The sequence below is a fragment of the Dromaius novaehollandiae genome, chromosome 3, assembly GCF_036370855.1.
Source record: "Dromaius novaehollandiae isolate bDroNov1 chromosome 3, bDroNov1.hap1, whole genome shotgun sequence".
Taxonomy (NCBI): domain Eukaryota; kingdom Metazoa; phylum Chordata; class Aves; order Casuariiformes; family Dromaiidae; genus Dromaius; species Dromaius novaehollandiae.
In genome coordinates this window covers 10,814,474-10,833,716 of record NC_088100.1, presented here as the reverse complement: position 1 = coordinate 10,833,716, position 19,243 = coordinate 10,814,474, and the positions used below count along the sequence as shown (strand labels likewise).

The 19,243-nt window shown below is 43.2% G+C and overlaps 1 protein-coding gene across 1 annotated transcript in view; it reads right to left on the bottom strand.

Moving 5' to 3' along the window:
• The window catches only part of HS1BP3 (HCLS1 binding protein 3), a 53,715-nt gene that overhangs the window by 21,570 nt on the left and 12,902 nt on the right, over positions 1-19,243 (bottom strand). Inside the window, exons 3-4 of the mRNA XM_026092338.2 lie at positions 15,811-16,018; positions 13,293-13,515 (exon numbers count right to left, since the gene is read on the bottom strand). Of these exons, the coding sequence (XP_025948123.2) occupies positions 13,293-13,515; positions 15,811-16,018 (431 nt within the window). The remainder of the gene's footprint in view (positions 1-13,292; positions 13,516-15,810; positions 16,019-19,243) is intronic.

Sequence of the window (19,243 nt, the reverse complement as noted above, 5' to 3'; positions counted from 1 at the left end):
CGGTTGAGCCTGTTTTTCCATCATCTTCCTCAGCCATCGTCTTCCTCAGTCCCTCCCCCACAGCTTGCTGTTCAGAGGTCACTTTTTCCTCTTTGCTGTTTTGCCTGCTGTGCCATGGGTAAAATAAACCTATCGCCACAAAACAGAGATGGCTCCACAGGAAGTAAAACAGAGAAGGACACAGTGAGACATTGTCAAGAACTAAATGCTACTGCTGTTGCACGCAGCACCCCCTGCTCTGGCTGCTGTCTCCTCCTGCAAATCACAAGATCAAACCCGCTCCCATAAAAATAAAAATGTGACTTTCCTGCCTCGAGGTATTTATTTTTACAGGGGGAAGTTAAAATTGCTCGGGGTGAAATATTCTCCGGGCCATGGATACGACTACTGCATGAAGCAAATTCTACTTCTGATGTTGCAGCCATTGCTGGAGTTCAGACTGTAGGAACAGTCAGAGGAGGGAGCACCGGAGAGACAAAACTCTCCCTCCTGTCTGAAATGCTCAGGCTCTGCAGAGGCAGCTGCCATGGAGCTTCTTTCTGCTGCAAGCAGAAAAATAGCTGACATAGTTCTCTGCTTTTTGGTTTTTTTTAAATGGATTCCTATTTACATTTTATCACTATCTGGCCTGACTTCCTAGCTCACAGGCTTCTGCAACACAAGTAATTTCAGGGGCTGGCCACTGAGCTCAACGCCCCCAGCAGCTGGCTGCTACGCGGAGTGAAAGGGCTCAGCTTCGGAGGCGCTGAGAGCTCAGGGAGGGCAGGCGATGAGTGAAGAGAACCAAATCGCAGAAATCTGATGAAATACAGGAAATCCATGAACACATGACAAAAATAATAATAAGAAAAATTAGTCTTTAGAAGTGTCCTGGTTCACACATGGGATCCACACTGGTAGTTTTATTTAATAGCCATGGTGGCATTCTGAAACCATAATCAAAATAATTCCCCTTCTGTTGACAAAAATCCTTCAAAGCGCAGCTCACCCAAAGTGACACTTGTATTGCCACAGCCTTTTTCAGAGACTGCAGATGGATGATCTCAGCCAGGCCTCCAGCTATCACCTCCTACCCCTGAGATTTATTACTTTACTCAAGTCTGCAGCTTCACCCAGACGATTGATTACAGACCCTGCTCCACGCTCCCACTTAGCTACCTGATGATGTGCTACTGTCTGTTATCATCGGCTGCCCCCCGTGGGGCTGCATGGATTAGACATGCTGAAGACTCATGTGCCACAAGAAAACGCAAGCACAGGATATTTCAGGATCGCAGTCCACAAGAAGAAACGCTGCAGCAGACCGTGCCATGCCGGGTAGAAGCCATGCCATGCTGTGCAGACATGCTATGCAGGCAGGAGAGAGGACGTACACCACCGGATCAGTGTGACTGTAAACATATCAAACTGCCAAAATGCCAAGCACTGATTCTTATCGCTCATGCCGCTGCTTTGTACCATGCTCTGTGCCTCTCTGCACTGCCCACCCAGCCCCTATCTGCAACTCCTGGCCTCACTCCTGTCTCCACTTATCCTCCTCAGCCCCGCAGCGTGAGGACTCTGATACCTGCCTGTGGTCTCACCAAGGAAAGGAAGGGTTTGGAGGCTACCCACCTTCCGATGGCTGGCAAAATCCCACAGCACAGGTACCACGAAAACAGGAGGCAGCACATACAGCTACACCACTGAATGAGAAAGGGCTGGAGCAGGGCTGGAGCCACACTTGGCCTCCTGTTTTCCCTGGCCCCATGTGGTGTTTCTGGAATTATTATTCTGCAGCTGATTTTCAGTTGGAAGAGCTTGAAAGAACGTGAAGGGTCTGCCAAAGCCCAGCAAAGTGACAGCCCTGGAAGAGAGGGTGCTTGTGACATGCCTTGGGCATGGAAAGAAGGCATGTGGTGGTTTTGGAAGGTGCAAAGCCTGAAGAGATCCTGCCAGATGACTGCATACAGAGACAAGCTTGATGCAGTTTCCTCCTTGCTGCCTTTTGGGCAAGGCCCCTGCAAAGGGTTGTGAGTCCCAGTGCCTTCCAGGGGAACAGATAAGCAGAGAGCAGAAGGGTTAATGATGAAGTTAAGGAGGCTGTATCCTTAGCCATATTGTCCCTTTGTCCAAACGGTTTAAGGATACCTTGGCATCCATCAGTAACACTCACAGCCTGTCTTGCAGTGCACAGCAGCGCAACGATGCCTCCGCTCCCTTGAACGATGGTGCTGTACTGCCCACAGCTGGCACAGGACTGACACATACAGCAAGTTCCTCAGGGAGAGTAAGGAATATGACAGGCCTGCTTACATCTCCCACCACCTCAAAAGTGCAACAAAAATGATGCTTGTTGCCAACAGACTTCGGTATTTAGATGGTTACTGAAGGCCTCACAACACTTCCATATTCACTCTCACTGCACCCCTGCATGGCAGAGAATGCCAATACCCCACTTTCACTGAGAGGGAACTAAACTAGGCCCTGAAAAACAGAAGTGGCTTGCCTATGAGCCTAAACAGGAAGTCTTTGAAACAGGGAACTGAAACTAATTCCCCAGATATCTTGGCCAGCAACTCGAGACCATGCTCTTCTCCTTCCTGTTTGAGCATCCTGAATGGTGTGGCACTGCCCTTGTCTCCTGGCACCATCACTGAACAAATAAAAACAACTCTAATGAGTTGAGCATTTGCTGTAACAGCCCCTGAAGGAGGAAGGAAGGGTTAGCCCTCAAGAGCCTCTTAAGAACATATTTGTTTTTATCATATTACAGGAACTGCAGGGCCATGGTTCTGTTGCTCATAGCCAAGACAAGAAACCAGGATGACTCAGGAACAAGAGCTTCAACGACAAGACTGTTATACAGAGGAGCAGCCTATGCTGGCAGATAACCCAACATATAGGTGAAAAACAAGACATCTTTAGCAAATGAGTCTAGATAACATTGTAAGGTGGTTTTCAGGCCAAGAATCTGTGTTGCGTGTTTAACGATGTCTTCAAGAATGCTTAAGATGCTATGATAGCAAAAAGCAAAAAAATAAGCCAAAGAGTCTTGGAAATCTTCCATTCCAGCCACTCTGAACACTTTGAATATTGTGCCAAGTCAGTAGCAGTTATTACAGAAAATCATGGTTCAGAGAACAGACCTCAGAGCAATAGCCTATACTAGTAAATAAACCAGGCGAAGACCTTTCTCTAGCCCTGACGCCAACTGACGCAGGATGGCTTGCACCCATACAGCTGAACGCATGTTATGCTCCAAAACAGGCTGGCTGTGTCTGCCCAGTCCCAGGCTAACTCCCAAACTTTGCCCATCACTGTCTAAAAGATTGCTGGCTGGAACGAGTCACTGTAACCGGGCTACTTATTTAACTATATGGATGACAGTGCTTGGGCCCTTGTCCTGGCCCTGTTCAGTTTGCTTGTGTAGAAATGTCCTCCAAGAACTGGACAGTTGTTTTAAGTAGCCTTTTAATTGCGCTGATTTATTTGGCAGTGTTCAACAAACACATCTGGTCTGAGTAAGCTTGAGGTAAAAGGGACCCAGTCCTCCCAGACTCACGATTCCCCGGCCAACAGTTAAATTGAACGATGATAAAAGCTGCAAAATATCCCTGGTGTTTTATGCTCACGGAGCATCCTGAAGTGCCAGACATACACTCAGCACAGTCTGCACAGAGAAAAGTCTTGTTACAGGGCCCAATCCTGACTCCTAACTGTGCTCCTTCTTCAGGTTGTTTGTTCACAATGGAAAGCCAACAGCTCTACTTGCAAATAAACATGGTCAGGGCCTCAGCTTAGATACTTGCCCACAATGACCTTCTTGTGAGCTGTTAGCATGCTTCCTGGCATGTATTTGGCCCAGGCTAATTATTGCTTTCCCAAACGATGCCTGGACATAATTTAGGAATCAGTACAAGCTCAGGGCCTCTTCCACTTTGGACATGGTCAGCTTGCCCTGGGGAGCAAAAGGGTTTAGCTGTATGGTCAGGAGCTACGTCATCCTAGCTGGCACAGAGCAAGACTACAGTTCCTGTCCAGTTTTATTTACTAGTTAAGCCACAGTCAAATCATCTCGCACAGCTGCACAGTTCACTGTGATGATAAATCCTACCCCTTCTCACCCAGACAGAACATGTTGATGCCAGGTATCTCAAGCAATATGGAAAGAAAGGTTTGGAGCCTTGTCCAAAACCTATGGAAGGTAATAGAAAGCATTTGTTTAACTTCAATGATAACTGCCATTAACAATGATTTCAAGGTCACATTTCTAATAGATCTTCCCCTACAAGACCTCAGATATCTAAGCAAAAGTGAACTTTTCCACAGGCAGACTTATGAAATCAGTTTTATTCCTTTTACCAAAGGGATAGCAGAGAGATCTAACTTCTAAATACTGTACCCAAGATGCAATCTGTGAGAATTCAAGAGCAGCATCAAGATCTGCTGAGTCCCAGCTGTATGTCTGTCCTTCAGAACAATCCTCCTTCTGCCGGCACTTTAGACGTTCCCAGATCCAGCTAATTGCTGCAAGGGGTGGTAGCAAACGGATCTGATCCCCCAGGTGTGTTAATTAGTACCAGCCCACAGTTACAATGGCCAATTCATGCATTTTTGGCAAGGTTATATAGTTCATTTCCAAAAACAGTTTTCCAAAAGCTAATTCTTTGATCCTTTGAAACCAAGACAGAAACTTCTGCAACAGCTCCATGGGGAAAAGGCAACAATGGCTTTAATAAGTCTGCTAAGTTGGGAACTTGACAGCATCAGATGAAAGGAAAAGCAAGTCTCCCATCTTGATTTAAACTGAGCACACATTCACACTCCCCCCCCACTGCTTCTTTTAGAGCAAACAATTCTGTTAAACATAGTGAACAGGAAAAAAAACAGGGCAGCTCTGAATCCGTCCCTCATTAGCAGTCTGTCTCATCTACAAACAGTTCTCTGGGTCTACTGACTAAAGATTTCCCCTGCCTTGGTGAAAGGAGCAGGCTAATCGATGAGGTAATGCTTTTTTATTCTAATTAAGGACTTGAGTCATCCTATTATTCTAAAGCCCATGAAACAAAGCATGTTTAAATCTGCCCAATTACCTCATACTCAACCCTCTTCCAAAGCAGGAGTAAAAAAAAAAGAAACTTTTTATTCTGTGTAGTTGTAAATTTATCCTGTACCCTTTGAGAATTGGCTGCTTCCTACACATCTGTCTCGGATGGTCTAAGGACTTAGTTAATGTGTCTGCAGAACGGCTCATGGCAGCTTCTGCATGCCTTCACCACTGTTTAGTTCTACACTGCTACAAATGACCGCACATCGCTGTTGAACAGGAAGGGAAAATCAAAAGCAGAGAGTTCACTTAAAGGACTACGGGAATTATTTGAAAACTGGTGCCAGCTAGTGGCAATGTTGTTTCATTCCACTTCCCTGACATTACTTGGCTTTACAATTCTTCTATATACAGAAAAGTGTGTGGCAAATTTCATTGCTTTAATATATTGCAAACAATGAACCAGGCCCATTAAAAATCCCACGACATTTTTCTTAAAAGCAGACTCTACTTCACTGAGCTGGTCAACTTACAAACTCTGTATTTAAATTTACATTGGTGCAATTACCCCTGTGTTACCAACTGAATTACACATTCTTCACTCACTGTCTGATGCTGCAATGAGGTGTTGTATTAAGCTGTGAAGTCCTTCCTGCCTTTTACCCTAGGTGTAGTTACGTTTGGGTTCTGCATGAAAACACTGCTGGATGGCATACATAGCTATAGCACTAGACAGAATTATTCACGATCCTTTGGGTGTAGGATGATTGCATAAACACAAAATCACAATTCATAAACACCATTAAAATATATTCAGTGTTCTAATCAGAAAGAAAATGAAGCACATTAAAATAATTACTTAAATTCCTTCCCAGAGGATCCTCAGGTTGCAGCTGTGTACGTACTGGAATCACTCAAGCCAGGCATGAAAGAAACTCGCAACTGAAGTTTAAGCAAGGCAATTGATTCAAAGTAAGTAATGGGGGAAACAATGACTGCATATTCTTTTAGGACCAGAAATCCAACACTAGATCAGGAAATCAGAAAGCAGACAAGGACAATGCTGGCATGAGGGAGAAAGTGACTCTCACAAGTTCTCCTTGGGTCAGGGAAGTGACTAGGGCCCAAAACGAAAGAAAACAAGAGAGCAGCCAATTTCAGATCTCTAAGTTATCACAGGGCATCCACTCCTCTCCAAACCTGTCTGTCAGTGTGAGCAACCTAACGTTGATTCACCAGTTACAGTTCTTTCTGACTGCTGGAAGTGGACATAGCCACAGGGTTTTTTTTTTTTTTTTTTTGCATTCACCGGTCAAATAAGGTCTCCTGAAGAAGCATTTATGTATGTAACCTGAAGACTTCAGCCAGAAACCCAGGAGTTCCAGAAAATCTCAAGTTTTCTTGAGTGCATGTACATTAAGTTAGCAACTACCAAAGGACAGGAATGAGAGAAGAGGGCTGAGTCCTTCTCACACCCATCTCAATACCCATGGTTGGAAAGCACAGCTAGAAAAGGTGCTCAGTTCCGTCACCTTGAGCCACTCAGGCCTCGCTAGAGCCCTCCCAAGGAAAACACCTTGCCAGATCCCAGAGCAATCACTCAGAAGAGACAATACCAGAAAACTAGGGATGATGCTGTGAGATTCATTAGCTCAACATGGTTTCATTTGGCACTGTTTGCTTTCAATTACCTTCAACCTTCCATTTGTGGAGGGACAGTAAAGAAACATGTGGGAAGCTGTGTTCAGGTGATGGGACTGCAGACAGAGGAAAAAGGAAAGCCTGTGGAATCTCTATATGGGAAATGAACACTCACAAGGCACCCATAAATAGAAACAAAGTTCAGGACAGACAAACTGGAGGGACTAAATTCCTGCAGCGAGCATATCCCTGCTGTTCTTCTTTATTCCCTATCTATTAGGTTAGAACATCTCCAAGGAGAGGCTAGAAGGTTGCCCCTAAAAAGGGTTGAGAGCAGACACTCCTGTGGAAAGTAAACAAGGTTCATCCTTTAATTGGATGGGCAATGCAGACTTTTATTTGCATTTTCTTCTTTTTCCTCTCTTCGATGGAGAAGAACACTACAAGAGACTATGCCCTTGGTTTTTAGGAAAAGTTTCAACTATCAGCAATGTTTCAGTGGAAGACCAACAGGGTTGTTTACTGGGGTTTCACAAGCTGACAATCTGACAGCAGCTGGACTGGAATTGCGACAAATATTTGTGTCACTTGGCAGAAGCGACAGTCGAGCATGCCTTGCAACCTAAAACTGTGACTCAACAACTGACAGAAAATAAAGATCTGCCTGTTTAAATCTCTGAAGGCCTCACAGCTGTGAGCACGGATGCACGGAGTGCCCTAAAACAGCATGCTAGGAAAACAAGGCTCTTTCTTTTTTTTCCTTGTTCACTGTTTTAAGTATTGAAATTCATTAAAGAAAACATAACCTGGACCTTCCCTCTTCTTTGCTATTTTGGCACCTCCATCCTCTCTCATCTGATCAGGACAGATAGGTAAGTGTTTCTGCTGCTGTACATGAATCCTACCAGATTCAGAGCAGAAGCCATGTGCTTACCTGGCCAGACCTAGAGGTGTGAATTTATGAGTGTCTGAAGAGCAGGAGGATGATGAGGAACGGAAGTGACAGCTCAGGAGTAACAACTCTGCTGACCAAAGACCAGAAGGCACAGCAGCTGAACACACATTTTGACAAGTTTGCTCCAGACCATTTGTCCGGTGGATAGTTACCCAAAACTAACCACTGGTTCATGTCCTGACATACCTCCTCCTGCAGCCTGCCTGGCTCTGCAGGGCTCTGGCAAGGCCAGGACCGGCTGGCTGCTCCCTCCCCACCACTCTGTTGCTCAGAGCAATCACCGCTTTGCAGCCAGAACCGGCCCTGAGTCCTTTACTAATCCCTCAATGACTAAACCCAGCAATGGAAAACCTTTGGCACCAAGAATGGTTGAGCCTGACCTCCGCAAGAACTGGCTACACAGCTTTTAAAAATACTTCTGGCAGCAGGCCCTCAAGAGTTCTGCTCTCACTGGCTTCATCCTTTCCTAACTGTTGTTAGGAGTTAGCTGCATTTGTGTTTATACACAATAGACGCAAAGCTTCAACCTACCCACGTGCACAAAATTGGATGAGGATAAGCCATGAGGGGAAATCCGCTGAAACAATAGCAAAGGTACACAGCAGAGACAAGAACTGTCAAGGATCCAGGAGGACACAGAAGAGCTCTTGCCTTGGGAATACTAACCTCTTTGCTCTGTACAGTTTTCCAGGAAAAAAAAAAAAAAAAGGGACTAAGGGAGGATATGCAGTCACTGAAAAGATTTAGGGCAGAAAAGGAAAAATGACAGAAGGGAGGGAACCGTGTGTGTAGAGAAACTACTAAGAGCTGATGGATGCAAGGAAGCACAGGAAAAGGTGGGTCCTCTCAAGCTGCTGAACGCATATTACCTCAAAATCTAATCATAGCTAAAGAAATGCACAGGGAGGGCTGATGCATGTTTTAACCCACTAGGTACTGATGTTCCTTTTGCCAAATCAGTGCTGCTTTGTTCAGGGAAGCTCGTGTCTGAGGTTTACTGGAGTAAACTGATTAAGAGTATTAAATTCAGTTGGTTTAACATACCAAGTGAGAGAAGACAGATGCTGAAGACCCTGGCTTCAGCCTGCAAATGAGAAAACTGCACAGTTCATCCACAGAGGGAAACCCAGCTCATTCAGTTACTGTGATGTGTTTTTCAATCAAGTTGTTATAAGATTCAAAGCTAGAAAGTTATACTTGGTCATGCTCATTCATTCTTCCTACCACCAGCAAAAACATGAAGAAGAAAATCCACAACTGGCTGTCTGAATTTCCTACAGAAATCAAAACCCTGGAGACTTCTGAGGACCGACAGAGAGCAAACATGGTGGTAGGGAGAAAGCATGCCCCTGTGGACAGAAGGGCTCTAGCTATACTATTTATTTTAGCAATTATTTCACACTCTGGGCCTGAGCACAGGAGCTCAGTTCTACAGATCAGCTGTTAGAACAGCCACTGGTGCTCTCCTGGGATGGGCCAGCCAGCCTTTTCCTAAACCATCCTAACCACAGCCCAGGAGCCAGCACAAGCCAGCAGCCGCTTCCAGTGGGCAGTCTGGATGTAGCAAACCTGATTTGGAGCACAGGAAAACATTCTGGTCTAGACATGGCCACATAGTGCCGGGTTGGCCTCAGAGAACAGGCCCTGACACCAGTTAGTGTACTAGCACTGATACCGCTCAAGAATCTTGTTTCACACGTCTCTCTTCACTCCATGCAAATATTTTCTCAAACCACTGCCAAATTACACCTCTTTCCACTGCAGAATTTTTGGAAGTATCATCAAGAATATCCCGGCTGCAGATAAAACAGCTCCTCCATCTTGTGACTATCTTCGATGCTTTTCCCTTCAGAAGGTTAGTCTCTTTTGGATCTACTACTCTTGCTTCTTTCATCCTTGAGGGTATTCCAGTTGGAGAACCCCTTGCAATTGTGACTAGCCACGCTGTAATATTTTATAATTTGCCAGGAAAGTCCTTTAAGAGACAGCACCATTAAAAGACACTGCGCCTCTAAAAACCCAGGTATATTGTCAAAGTGCTATGGTAGCCTGATGAGTACTTAAGAACACGTATCTGCAAATGTTGAGATATACAGATTTAAAAAGACTGATAAACAGTAGTATCGCATTCACTTTAAGCAATACAATAGGGGAGAAAAAATGAGTCAATATACCTAATGTTTTCCTGTGTTGTGGAGTGACATATGTAACTGATTTCCCACCATAATGGAATTAAAACTTCTTAGCAAAGGGATAGTCAAAGGACTCTGGCTCACTAGAAAAAAAGGAGATGCCAACTGTTTTTTTAAAAAGAAAAACAAAAACGAAAAAAACTTTAACTAAGAGAGCCTTGTGACTTACAAGTAACTGTACACTTACACTGCAAACAAAAATGAAACAGAGCTAAAAACGTGCCACTGCTACAACAAGGCACATGCTACATTCATTCTCCATTGCATAGCTGATGTCAAAGGACCAGGTTACTCTATTAGGAGTGGTTGTTCTCACAGGACCTGTATGTTCTGTCCAAAGCTGAAAGAATTTCTACAGATGTCCAGGAAAACTTCCAGAGCAACTGGTGACAATACATCAGAATAACAATACTTCCAACTATCAAGATGAGGAGCGAGAAACGAGGAGAAAGCTCACCCTCAGAAATCATATTTCAGTTGAATTACATCACTGCACCCCAAAGACCTAGTTTCGAGCACCTTCCATTCCGGGTGGGACTATGTCTTGGAGAAGCAAAAAAACAAAACAAAAAAACCCACACAGGGGAGCTTAAAAGTTCATCACAAATATGTATTGTGATTTTGGCAGCGTTCCTGATTTGGGTAAGGGACTAACAAGCAAATAAAAAAATCCCTTTCTGTTGCTAAGAATCTCAGACATGGCTCAAGATCACTCTGCAAATACAGAAAGCAAGCTTTTGAGCAAGAGAATCATGTAGCAGAGAAACACAGTCGATTTGCAGACCTTCATTTATACCCACAAAAGCACAGAATTGACAAGTGAGTCACCATCAGACATGCAAAAGCAACTCAGACATAGCCTGGAATGTGAGGAAGGGAATCAGAACAACTGGGGTATCTCCTCCAGGCAGAAGGCACCAGGCCATCATGAGCTTCCACCTGGGTGATCACCAGCAATACAAAAGAGACCCTAGTTTAGCATTTTACTCCTAAATACACTTGATATATATATGATGGTTCAACAGGACCGTGACAGTGCTGGGCCAAATCCAAGTCACAGCCTTTTGGCCCAGGAGAAAAAGTTGTTACCAAATGAGGCATGCTGACAACATATGGAGGCCCGTGCTACTGGAGCAGTTTTCATCCTCATCCAAAAGGAAAAATATCCTGTAAGATTGTGCCAAACACACAATTCAATTTAGGTCAGAGCTCTGCTGCTCAAAACACCCTAGACACTGATGCTGCTTGGAATGGACTGGCTTGTTGCAGTGCTGAATTCACATCTTTTCAAATGTTTTTCACAGAGGAAAAGGGTTGTGGAAGGTGTTTTTGTTTTTTGTTCTTCTCCAGCTGAATGGCCTTTTTAAAAGGGTGCTACACTACAAACCCTTGGAACACCTGGTCCTATGCATTAGAGAGGAGTTTATTACTAAATGTCTTTATCTAGCCTGAGTCAGCTCCTTTTTATTCATCCCCATCCCAAACTACCTTCAAGCATGCCTGAAGCACTGAATCTGTCAGTCCTGTAAGCTCCCTGTTTAGAACATGTCAGCACCTAAGATTTTAATGGGCATGGAAGACACCCTAAAATGGTTACCCCAGAGATGCCCGTCCACTGACAGCTAGGCTCCTACCTTTGGCCTCTCACCTGAACACCTATTACTAGATAGCATAAAGCTGGGATACAGTGCTTAAGTCCTATTCAGCCTCCACTTACGGGAATTGGAAATATTTTCCATGAAAGCAGGGTGAATTAGATGAGTATCGAGACAATGTAAAATCAGATTCAGGATTCCCATTTCCACTTTCACATTTCTGCCTCAACACTGTACATGTGAGATTTACAAAAATATTATAAATACCTATTTTTTTTAAATACATAGCCAAACATGGGTTTAGAGTGAAAAAAAAAATTCGATTGCATGACATCATACTGCAACTCTGTAAAGATTCTATTTCTTCTTATTTAAACCAGGTTATTCTGATTCAGTATGAATTCTTTTCTCAGAAGGAATGGAAGCAATAAACTAAATGTGGATTAAATACCAGATCTTTTCATCCTTCAATGCATTAAAGACCAAAATAATCAGACTTTCAAGTGCTATGTCAAACTGTGCAGAGCAGAAAAGCAAGCTCCTTGCTTGTTTTGGCATGGCAAATTCTTTACAGCTTATACTTGTTGTAAGTGGGAAAATACAACATTGCATTTTCTAACCCAATAGATCATTTTCCTATCCAAAAAAGGACAGCTTCTCTTGTAAGCTTACCAACTAAGGACCACTTTGCGGGAAGTACTGCTTTATCTGTCTTCTCAGTGTAAATAATTATTTAACTTTTTTAAACCCTTCTTCAGCAAAGGAATAATTTTGATGTTGAGTAATTAAGCACATGCTTTGTCAAAAGAATAATATTTAAAGTTTTCTGGTGACATGGAAAGGATGAAATACCTTAAGAAAAAAAGATGGTATCTGGAAGTCAACAATTATGCATGATTATTATAGCATAAACAAAGTCCAAATGGTGCTTCCAGTATTAATCATTCTAGGTTGACCCAACTTCAGTGTGGGGGACTCAAGCTTAGAAACAACCTTAAGTGAATGATCACTTGGGAAGTGATTCAAGGTCACTGGCAAGTACCAAGATAGGGTTCTAGCTTGTTACTATCAGTTACTGGCTATTGCTATGAAGGAGCCTGTTAAAAGCACTGAAGGGGTCCAAGACAAAAAAAAAAAAAAAATCAGTAGTGGCTGGTGACTGAACCAATTCAGCTGAGTCAGTCAGTGCTTGCTGAAGATCAGGAACAGTTAAGCCTTTTCTATTTGGTCATTTAAACACCCTAAAAAATGTAGTCACTACTCATGATCCCAACCACTGAAAACTAAGTTTATTTCCTGGCTTCAGTACTTAGAAGTGGCTTGGGGAACTGACGAATTGTGGCAGGAAGTGAAGAAAATAATTGTCTGAGGACTACTGGACAGGTAAGCAAAGCCAGATACCAACTTCACCAAGGTTTGATTCAATTATCTTGGTTCTCAAGCTATTATTGCTTATGCCTTAGAGGCATCTGGCATGTCATCTCTTCAGATACAGGAAGAAGAAAAGGAAAGGCTACATGTGGATGTTGTAACTGAAATGCTGTCCATCTGGTCTTTATGCTGCTTTAACTTCACCTCCTTCTAGATGAAAGCCAACTCAGAAGCAGCTGAGACTACTGAGACATCCACAGTGCTTCTCTCTCTAGATTTCCTGATGAATACACTAAAGAGTCACTATGAAGTCTCTTTCCTCTACCAAGATACCTTCTTCATGAACTGGATAGGAACATAGTATTGGAGGTCCTTCCTCCTCTGTGAAATTCAGCTGAAATTGGTTGTTCTTTGAAAGTGTCAGGATGAGGGGACAGTGACAGGGAACAGCCTTGTTTATTTAGAAAAACAGGCTAAAAACTAAATAACAAAGGCACTGTCAGCCATACCTGATTATACCAAGAGGATCTAAAACTTCTTCCTCTTCTTCTTCTTCTTCCTCCTCTTTTCTCTGCCCCTTTTTGGCATTTTCCACTGATGCAAGCTGTGAGATTAAGTCAGGTGTCTTCTCCTCTTTGAAGAAATCCAGTGCCTCATTTTCTTCATCTTCTTTGTCCTTGTCATCAGGAATGTTTTTACTCTTGAAGTCAACGACACTAGTAGATTTTCTTCCTGCAAAATACAATCATGGATGCAAAACTGAGCACACAGGATAACAGCCATGTTTTACTTAGTATCTTGCACCTGTTCCTGATTATTTTGGGGGGGGAATAAACTATATAATCAGCTTTTGTGAAACTCATTCAATGTTCCTGACTGTCCGTTCCATCCGCTGATGCATTATTATGTCTGATTTGTTTGCTAATTTGAAGTATTTAAGTAGAGAAAGATAGAGGAAATGAACTTTATCTAAAATAGAGTAGCATATGTCTCAACTGCTTATTTGCATTCCTTCTATAGTCAATGGAAACAACAGAATTTCCAGATGGCTACTCATCTAAAGATGAGAATGAGTTTCCCTCTGGAAGTGCCTGTTTCTCTCTGCTGGTTACAGAGAGGGCCTGAATACCATGCTTAGATGTAGGTAGCTAACTTTTATATAGGTAGCTGAGATAAAACCCTTCTTGCATTACTGATTTAATTCATTTGGGCTAAAAGTACAGCTCTGGACAGTATGAAAATTAGTTTCCATGGGAGCTCTTCAAAATACACTCACAAATGAAGCCTGAAGTTTTAACTCTCTTCAGTATGCACAATCCACCAACTTCAGAGCAAGCTGAAAAGATTTACTTTGACTAAGTCTTCTTACCACACCTGTTATAGGCAAAACCCATAAGAATAAGGAACACAGAACTCTGGATGTTTAAGAAAGCAAACTAAAATGATAAGACTAGCTAAAAATAGGCTAGTGAAAATGATGACAGATAAAATTCATGGTTTCATTCTAAGGTATCAGTGTGTAGGAGACTCATCTCACACAGCTTTACATGTCTGCATTTGTCTAGTCATCTATGGTGGAATTCACTGATTAAACGTGGGCATCTACACTAAGCAAGTGAGCCCATGCTCCCTCACAGGCATGGAGTGCTGATCAGGTTACACAGTGGAGATTAGGACACTTCATATCTTATCCTCATGTAGACACCTACATTTTACAACATGAATTCTCCCTAAATACCCCTGAACATATTGACTACATCTCCAGTGTCTGTAAGCAAAGTCTAAACAACTAGCTTGAAGATCTACAGCGTATGTATCTTCGTATGTAATCAGATGAGATGACTACCACCTGGTTTATAGGGTGAGATTCATATTACTCTATGGCAGATTTTTATGAACAGGTCACATTATTTTTACCCGGTCTGTCCACTGACTACGCAGACAGTCCAGACTAATTCAGCTGTAGACATCTACACCATATACAGCAAAGGTTAAGCAAGATAAATTTTGAATTTTCTGTTTAAGGACTGTATTACCGAGAGAACGCTGTCGGGGGCAAAAAAAAAAAAATCTCCCTAACTTTATTTGGCAAATTCTTTTTGCTTGTGTTATGCAATTCTGCCTGCCCCCTGGACTTTAGCAAGCTGCTCTGAACTGTGAGCCTCATGTCTGACAGGGCTTTGGTCACAGGGATGTGCCCTTGCCTGTCTCACAAAACTTCTAGTCTGGCCACACTTGACACTTTTGCTATTTGGCTGTTCACATATGGTGACTTGCTAGCAACCTCCAACTTCACCTCCTTAAAACTAACACTGTGCTGAGAATCCTGCACAGTGCCAGGTTGGGGTATTCCCCTCTTGGCAGTTCTCGGCTGAATTAAGAGCAGAGAGCCCATCTGTTCCATTCATTCAGTGACTCCCTGCTATGCCCAAGGAACACAAAGAAAGAAACTATCGCAATCATTAGAAGATGCAACAAGAGTTGGACATGAGGCCAAGGAAAAAAAGAGGATAAGAGGCCAGAGATGGGTTTAATTAGTCAAGCATCAGTCTGTTCTTCAAATCTTCTTCTAGGTCAAAAATTTGCTTCAGGACCCTCTTCAGCAAGGCCTAGCAGTCTTATTATGAACAAAAAACCAAGCAAACACAGAACAGTTGTTCGTTAAGGGAGCTCCTGCACTGTCCCTTTAGGGTTCATCTCTCCAGTGATGATAGATGATTATTTAGACTTCTAAACTTGGGTGTTCCAAATCACAGCGTAGGTATATGCCTAACAGAAATGAGAGATGGCGCAGTGAATATCTTCAAAGTGAGCACCACGGCATTGATGCTTCTGAATGAGGCATGTGCCCTCTGAGGAGGAGGGGAAAATACTGGCAATCATGACTGTGCAGATGCACAAGGGATTGTTTCTAATGACAGCCTTTATTCTGTCACTTTCTAGTTTTTGACTACCTGCATCAAGAACTTAATAATACTTTTATAAAGCACACTCAAGGGAGAGGGGACACTCACATCTTTCAGTTACCTAAGAATTCCAGTAACTCAGGACTTGTTGCTAGATCCTCATCTTTCGAGATGGATTTCATGATATCATTGAACATTGTTCTTCGCTCACAAATGTCAGACTCCCCCACGAAGAGAACTTTTCTGGGTAAGAGTGGAAGAGAAGCCTGTGGATATCGTGTTGCCAGCCTGTGGTAGAGCTCTTCTATCTCGCTGTACTTCTTGGAAACCTGCAATGAAATACGCTGCCGGTGTAAGTTTCTTTACAGGCAAAGGGAAGACACAGGCATCAAGCAGCAGTTTAAGCACCGTGAAACATTAACTCTGGACACTGAACTGGAAAAACATGTATTACCAAGGAGCTTTACATATGGCCTGGCAAAAGCCTGTTATCTACACAGTGCATCTCCAAGTATTGCTGCCTGTTTTCTAATTCAGTTATTAAGATCCGCTCCTCTAACAAAATAGAATTTCGTTGCCGGATACCAAGAGTCCATTTGCCCGAGTCACCAGCTAATAAAAGACAGGGAAGAGCAGAGCTCCAGATACTTCTCTCTGACAGCAAAAACTCTTGCCCAATAAAAATGAGCTATTTGATGCCTAGCCGCAAAAGGCGTAAGGGGAAGAGAAGCCTAGCCAAATAGGTATGTGACCGAGAGAGCAGCAGGAATCTTTCCACCACTGTGCCAGAAGACAGACTTCTCAGCCCTGGTGGGCTGCTGCGCCCTTCTGGCTCTTAAGGCCTGAACAACAGGTGAATTTGCTGCCCTGCATAGCACCTAATACAGAAACTAGGACACAGACCTCAACTGACCCCTGACTCTTTAGTTTACCCATGTCGGGGGGGGGGGGGACGACACAACAAAAATAACAACAAACAAACAACAACTTGGCTGAGGCCTACAGGTTCTTAGACAGGGAGAAGATGCCTGCAGTGAATACAGCCATTCCTTTTACAGACAAATATGGGAAGTCTGAAAAGAAATGTGGTGAAAGATACTAGAGGGAAAGCAATAACCATGGGAACACCGGCTAGAAGCGGGGCGGAGGCTATGCCACGTTAAGTTTTGAATTCCAGGCTGGGCCCCTTAAGAAAAAGCAAAAAAGAAAAAAACACAAACAAAACACTATCTTTAACTGACATTACAGGCATAATGGAGAGTGACTGTCATGCTCTGTGACCGTGGTATTATCACAGGCTATATTCATCATGGCCCCCTACAGCTCCCAAATCTATTAACGTGTCCAAATAAACAGACAGTTAAATCAAAAGAAAACTGAAAAATAGTGGTTTAGAGTGCTTATGAGACAGATCTTTTACTATGGTCCAGCCCTTCTCCTGTAACATGTGTTGGTGAACTTCAGTGGAAGGACTCCTAATTAACACTACAACGCACGAGGTAAACTCAAGCAGCACATCTTGAGATGAAAGAAGGCAGAATACTTCCACCAACACAGTGATAAAAGAAAGTGAGCCGAACCAAAAGCACAGAAACAGAGGAGGAAACAAATTAATCTAGAATGCATAAGCTACATCTACACTAGCAAGCTAAACAGTGTCAGGGCATATTTCCAAGCACTGGAACTTGATAGTGTCTACTGGAACCTGATAGTCCTGGCACAGTTTTGGCTCTAGGCAACTAGCACTCTTCCAAGTAACTTTCCAGTCCAGGATTTAGCCCGGTGCGGAGACCGCTCGGTAGCCAGCTTGGGTACTGCCACTTGTGGATGGTAAGAGAGTTTAATAGCACGGATGCAGCCAGACTGTGCTAACTGGCCTCTAGGCCAGAGAACAGGTTGTGACATTAACAGCCACACCTAGACTAGTTTCCTAAACTAGACATAGCCATAAAGAATAGTGAGCAGCTCTATCAGAAAAATCTGAAGCATAGAAACAAACCTGAGTTGACAGGGGAATGAACAACAAGAACTTTAGACTTGCTTCCTGTGAGCAACACAGGCAAATGTAAGCAACGCTGTGCTCTGCATGCGGGATCTGAAATGCAATTCAACAGCCAAGCACCAAAGTGATGGAAATAAAGAGATATTCCCAGAATAAGACAATCCTCCTTTTGATAAACCCATAAGACAGAGGAAAGCAATCCTTGAATTTCTAAACTGCTATACATTTCTAGTTTGCTAGGTCCCAGCAGCACCATGAAATGGGTATGATGCGAGAGCCCCTTCCAAACACACTGAGTGAGCATGACTGTAAGGGCAGTGAGGAATTTACTTGCTCTTTTTCAAAAGAAAAAACAATATTACCCTCTGCCCAGAAAAATAAGCAAGTCTGATTTGCAAAAAATGTTTAATGTATAATTAATTGCAATAATAAATAACAAGTTAATGTCTGAAAGCATTACAAGTCAGTAGCCAATCAACAAGACTAGGCCAAAACAGCTTTAAAATAGTCAGAAAGGAATGCTGAACTGAGACACACAAACTTATTTCTTTTCCCTCTTAATTTTCATTCCTCCCCTATCAAATGCTGCAAAATATTCCTAAGTCTCAATTTACGTCTAATTACACCATTGAATCTAAAGTAAATGCACATCCTCGCATCCTATCACTAATTGAGCCATTGTGAATCTGTGTGGGCTTTGAACAACAACCACCAACTATAACACACTATACAGCATACAGAGTGTGCCAGTACTATAGCCCATGCATACTAATATGCTACCCAAAAGACTGCAACACACCATGTGAACTAATTTCCAACAGTGCAGGGATGCCCTCTGCTGGGATAACGTACCATTGGAGATATTAATCCTCCAGACCAGGCCATTCCCCACTTGCCTAAGTCCCAAGCTGGCCAGAGCAAACCCTTGCTGGGTCCAACTCCTTGCCTACTGTCCTTCTGCCTCTGCCCCCAGCTGCAACTGGCTTCTCTTCCCCTTTGCTCCGCAGCCTACTGCCATTTTGCTGCATTACCAGTACCAAAACCAAGCTAATAAGGCTGGTTGAATCCAGATGCCTCAGTCCAGATGCACCAGGCTCTTCCCATTTCAAGGAAGCAACACAGAGGCACCCCAGGGGCCATCACAGAGCCAGCCAGGTCCCAGAAAGTGCATTTTCTTGGGTCCTATCCCACTCCTCATCCAGAGCATTCTCACTTCTTTCCAGTCATGAAGCACTGCTCTACTGTGACAATTTTCAACACTTCCAATTTGATGCCCTCTAACAATTTTCCAGGAGAAAGGCAGATCATCACATAGCAAATTAAACCTTTCTTTTCCTGGTTACCATTCACAACCCTTTGAAAACAGTCTGTGGATTCTATGGCCCAAGACCACAGGTTTAAAATAAACCCAACCCTGCTGCTCTAAAAAACATTTTATCAGTCCTATTAAGTAAATAAAATCCCATTTTATTAATATTCATTTTTTTCTTATGCTACCTCTAGGTCTTGATCCTGCAATTATTCACACCCCTCCATGCCTCTAGCTGAACTC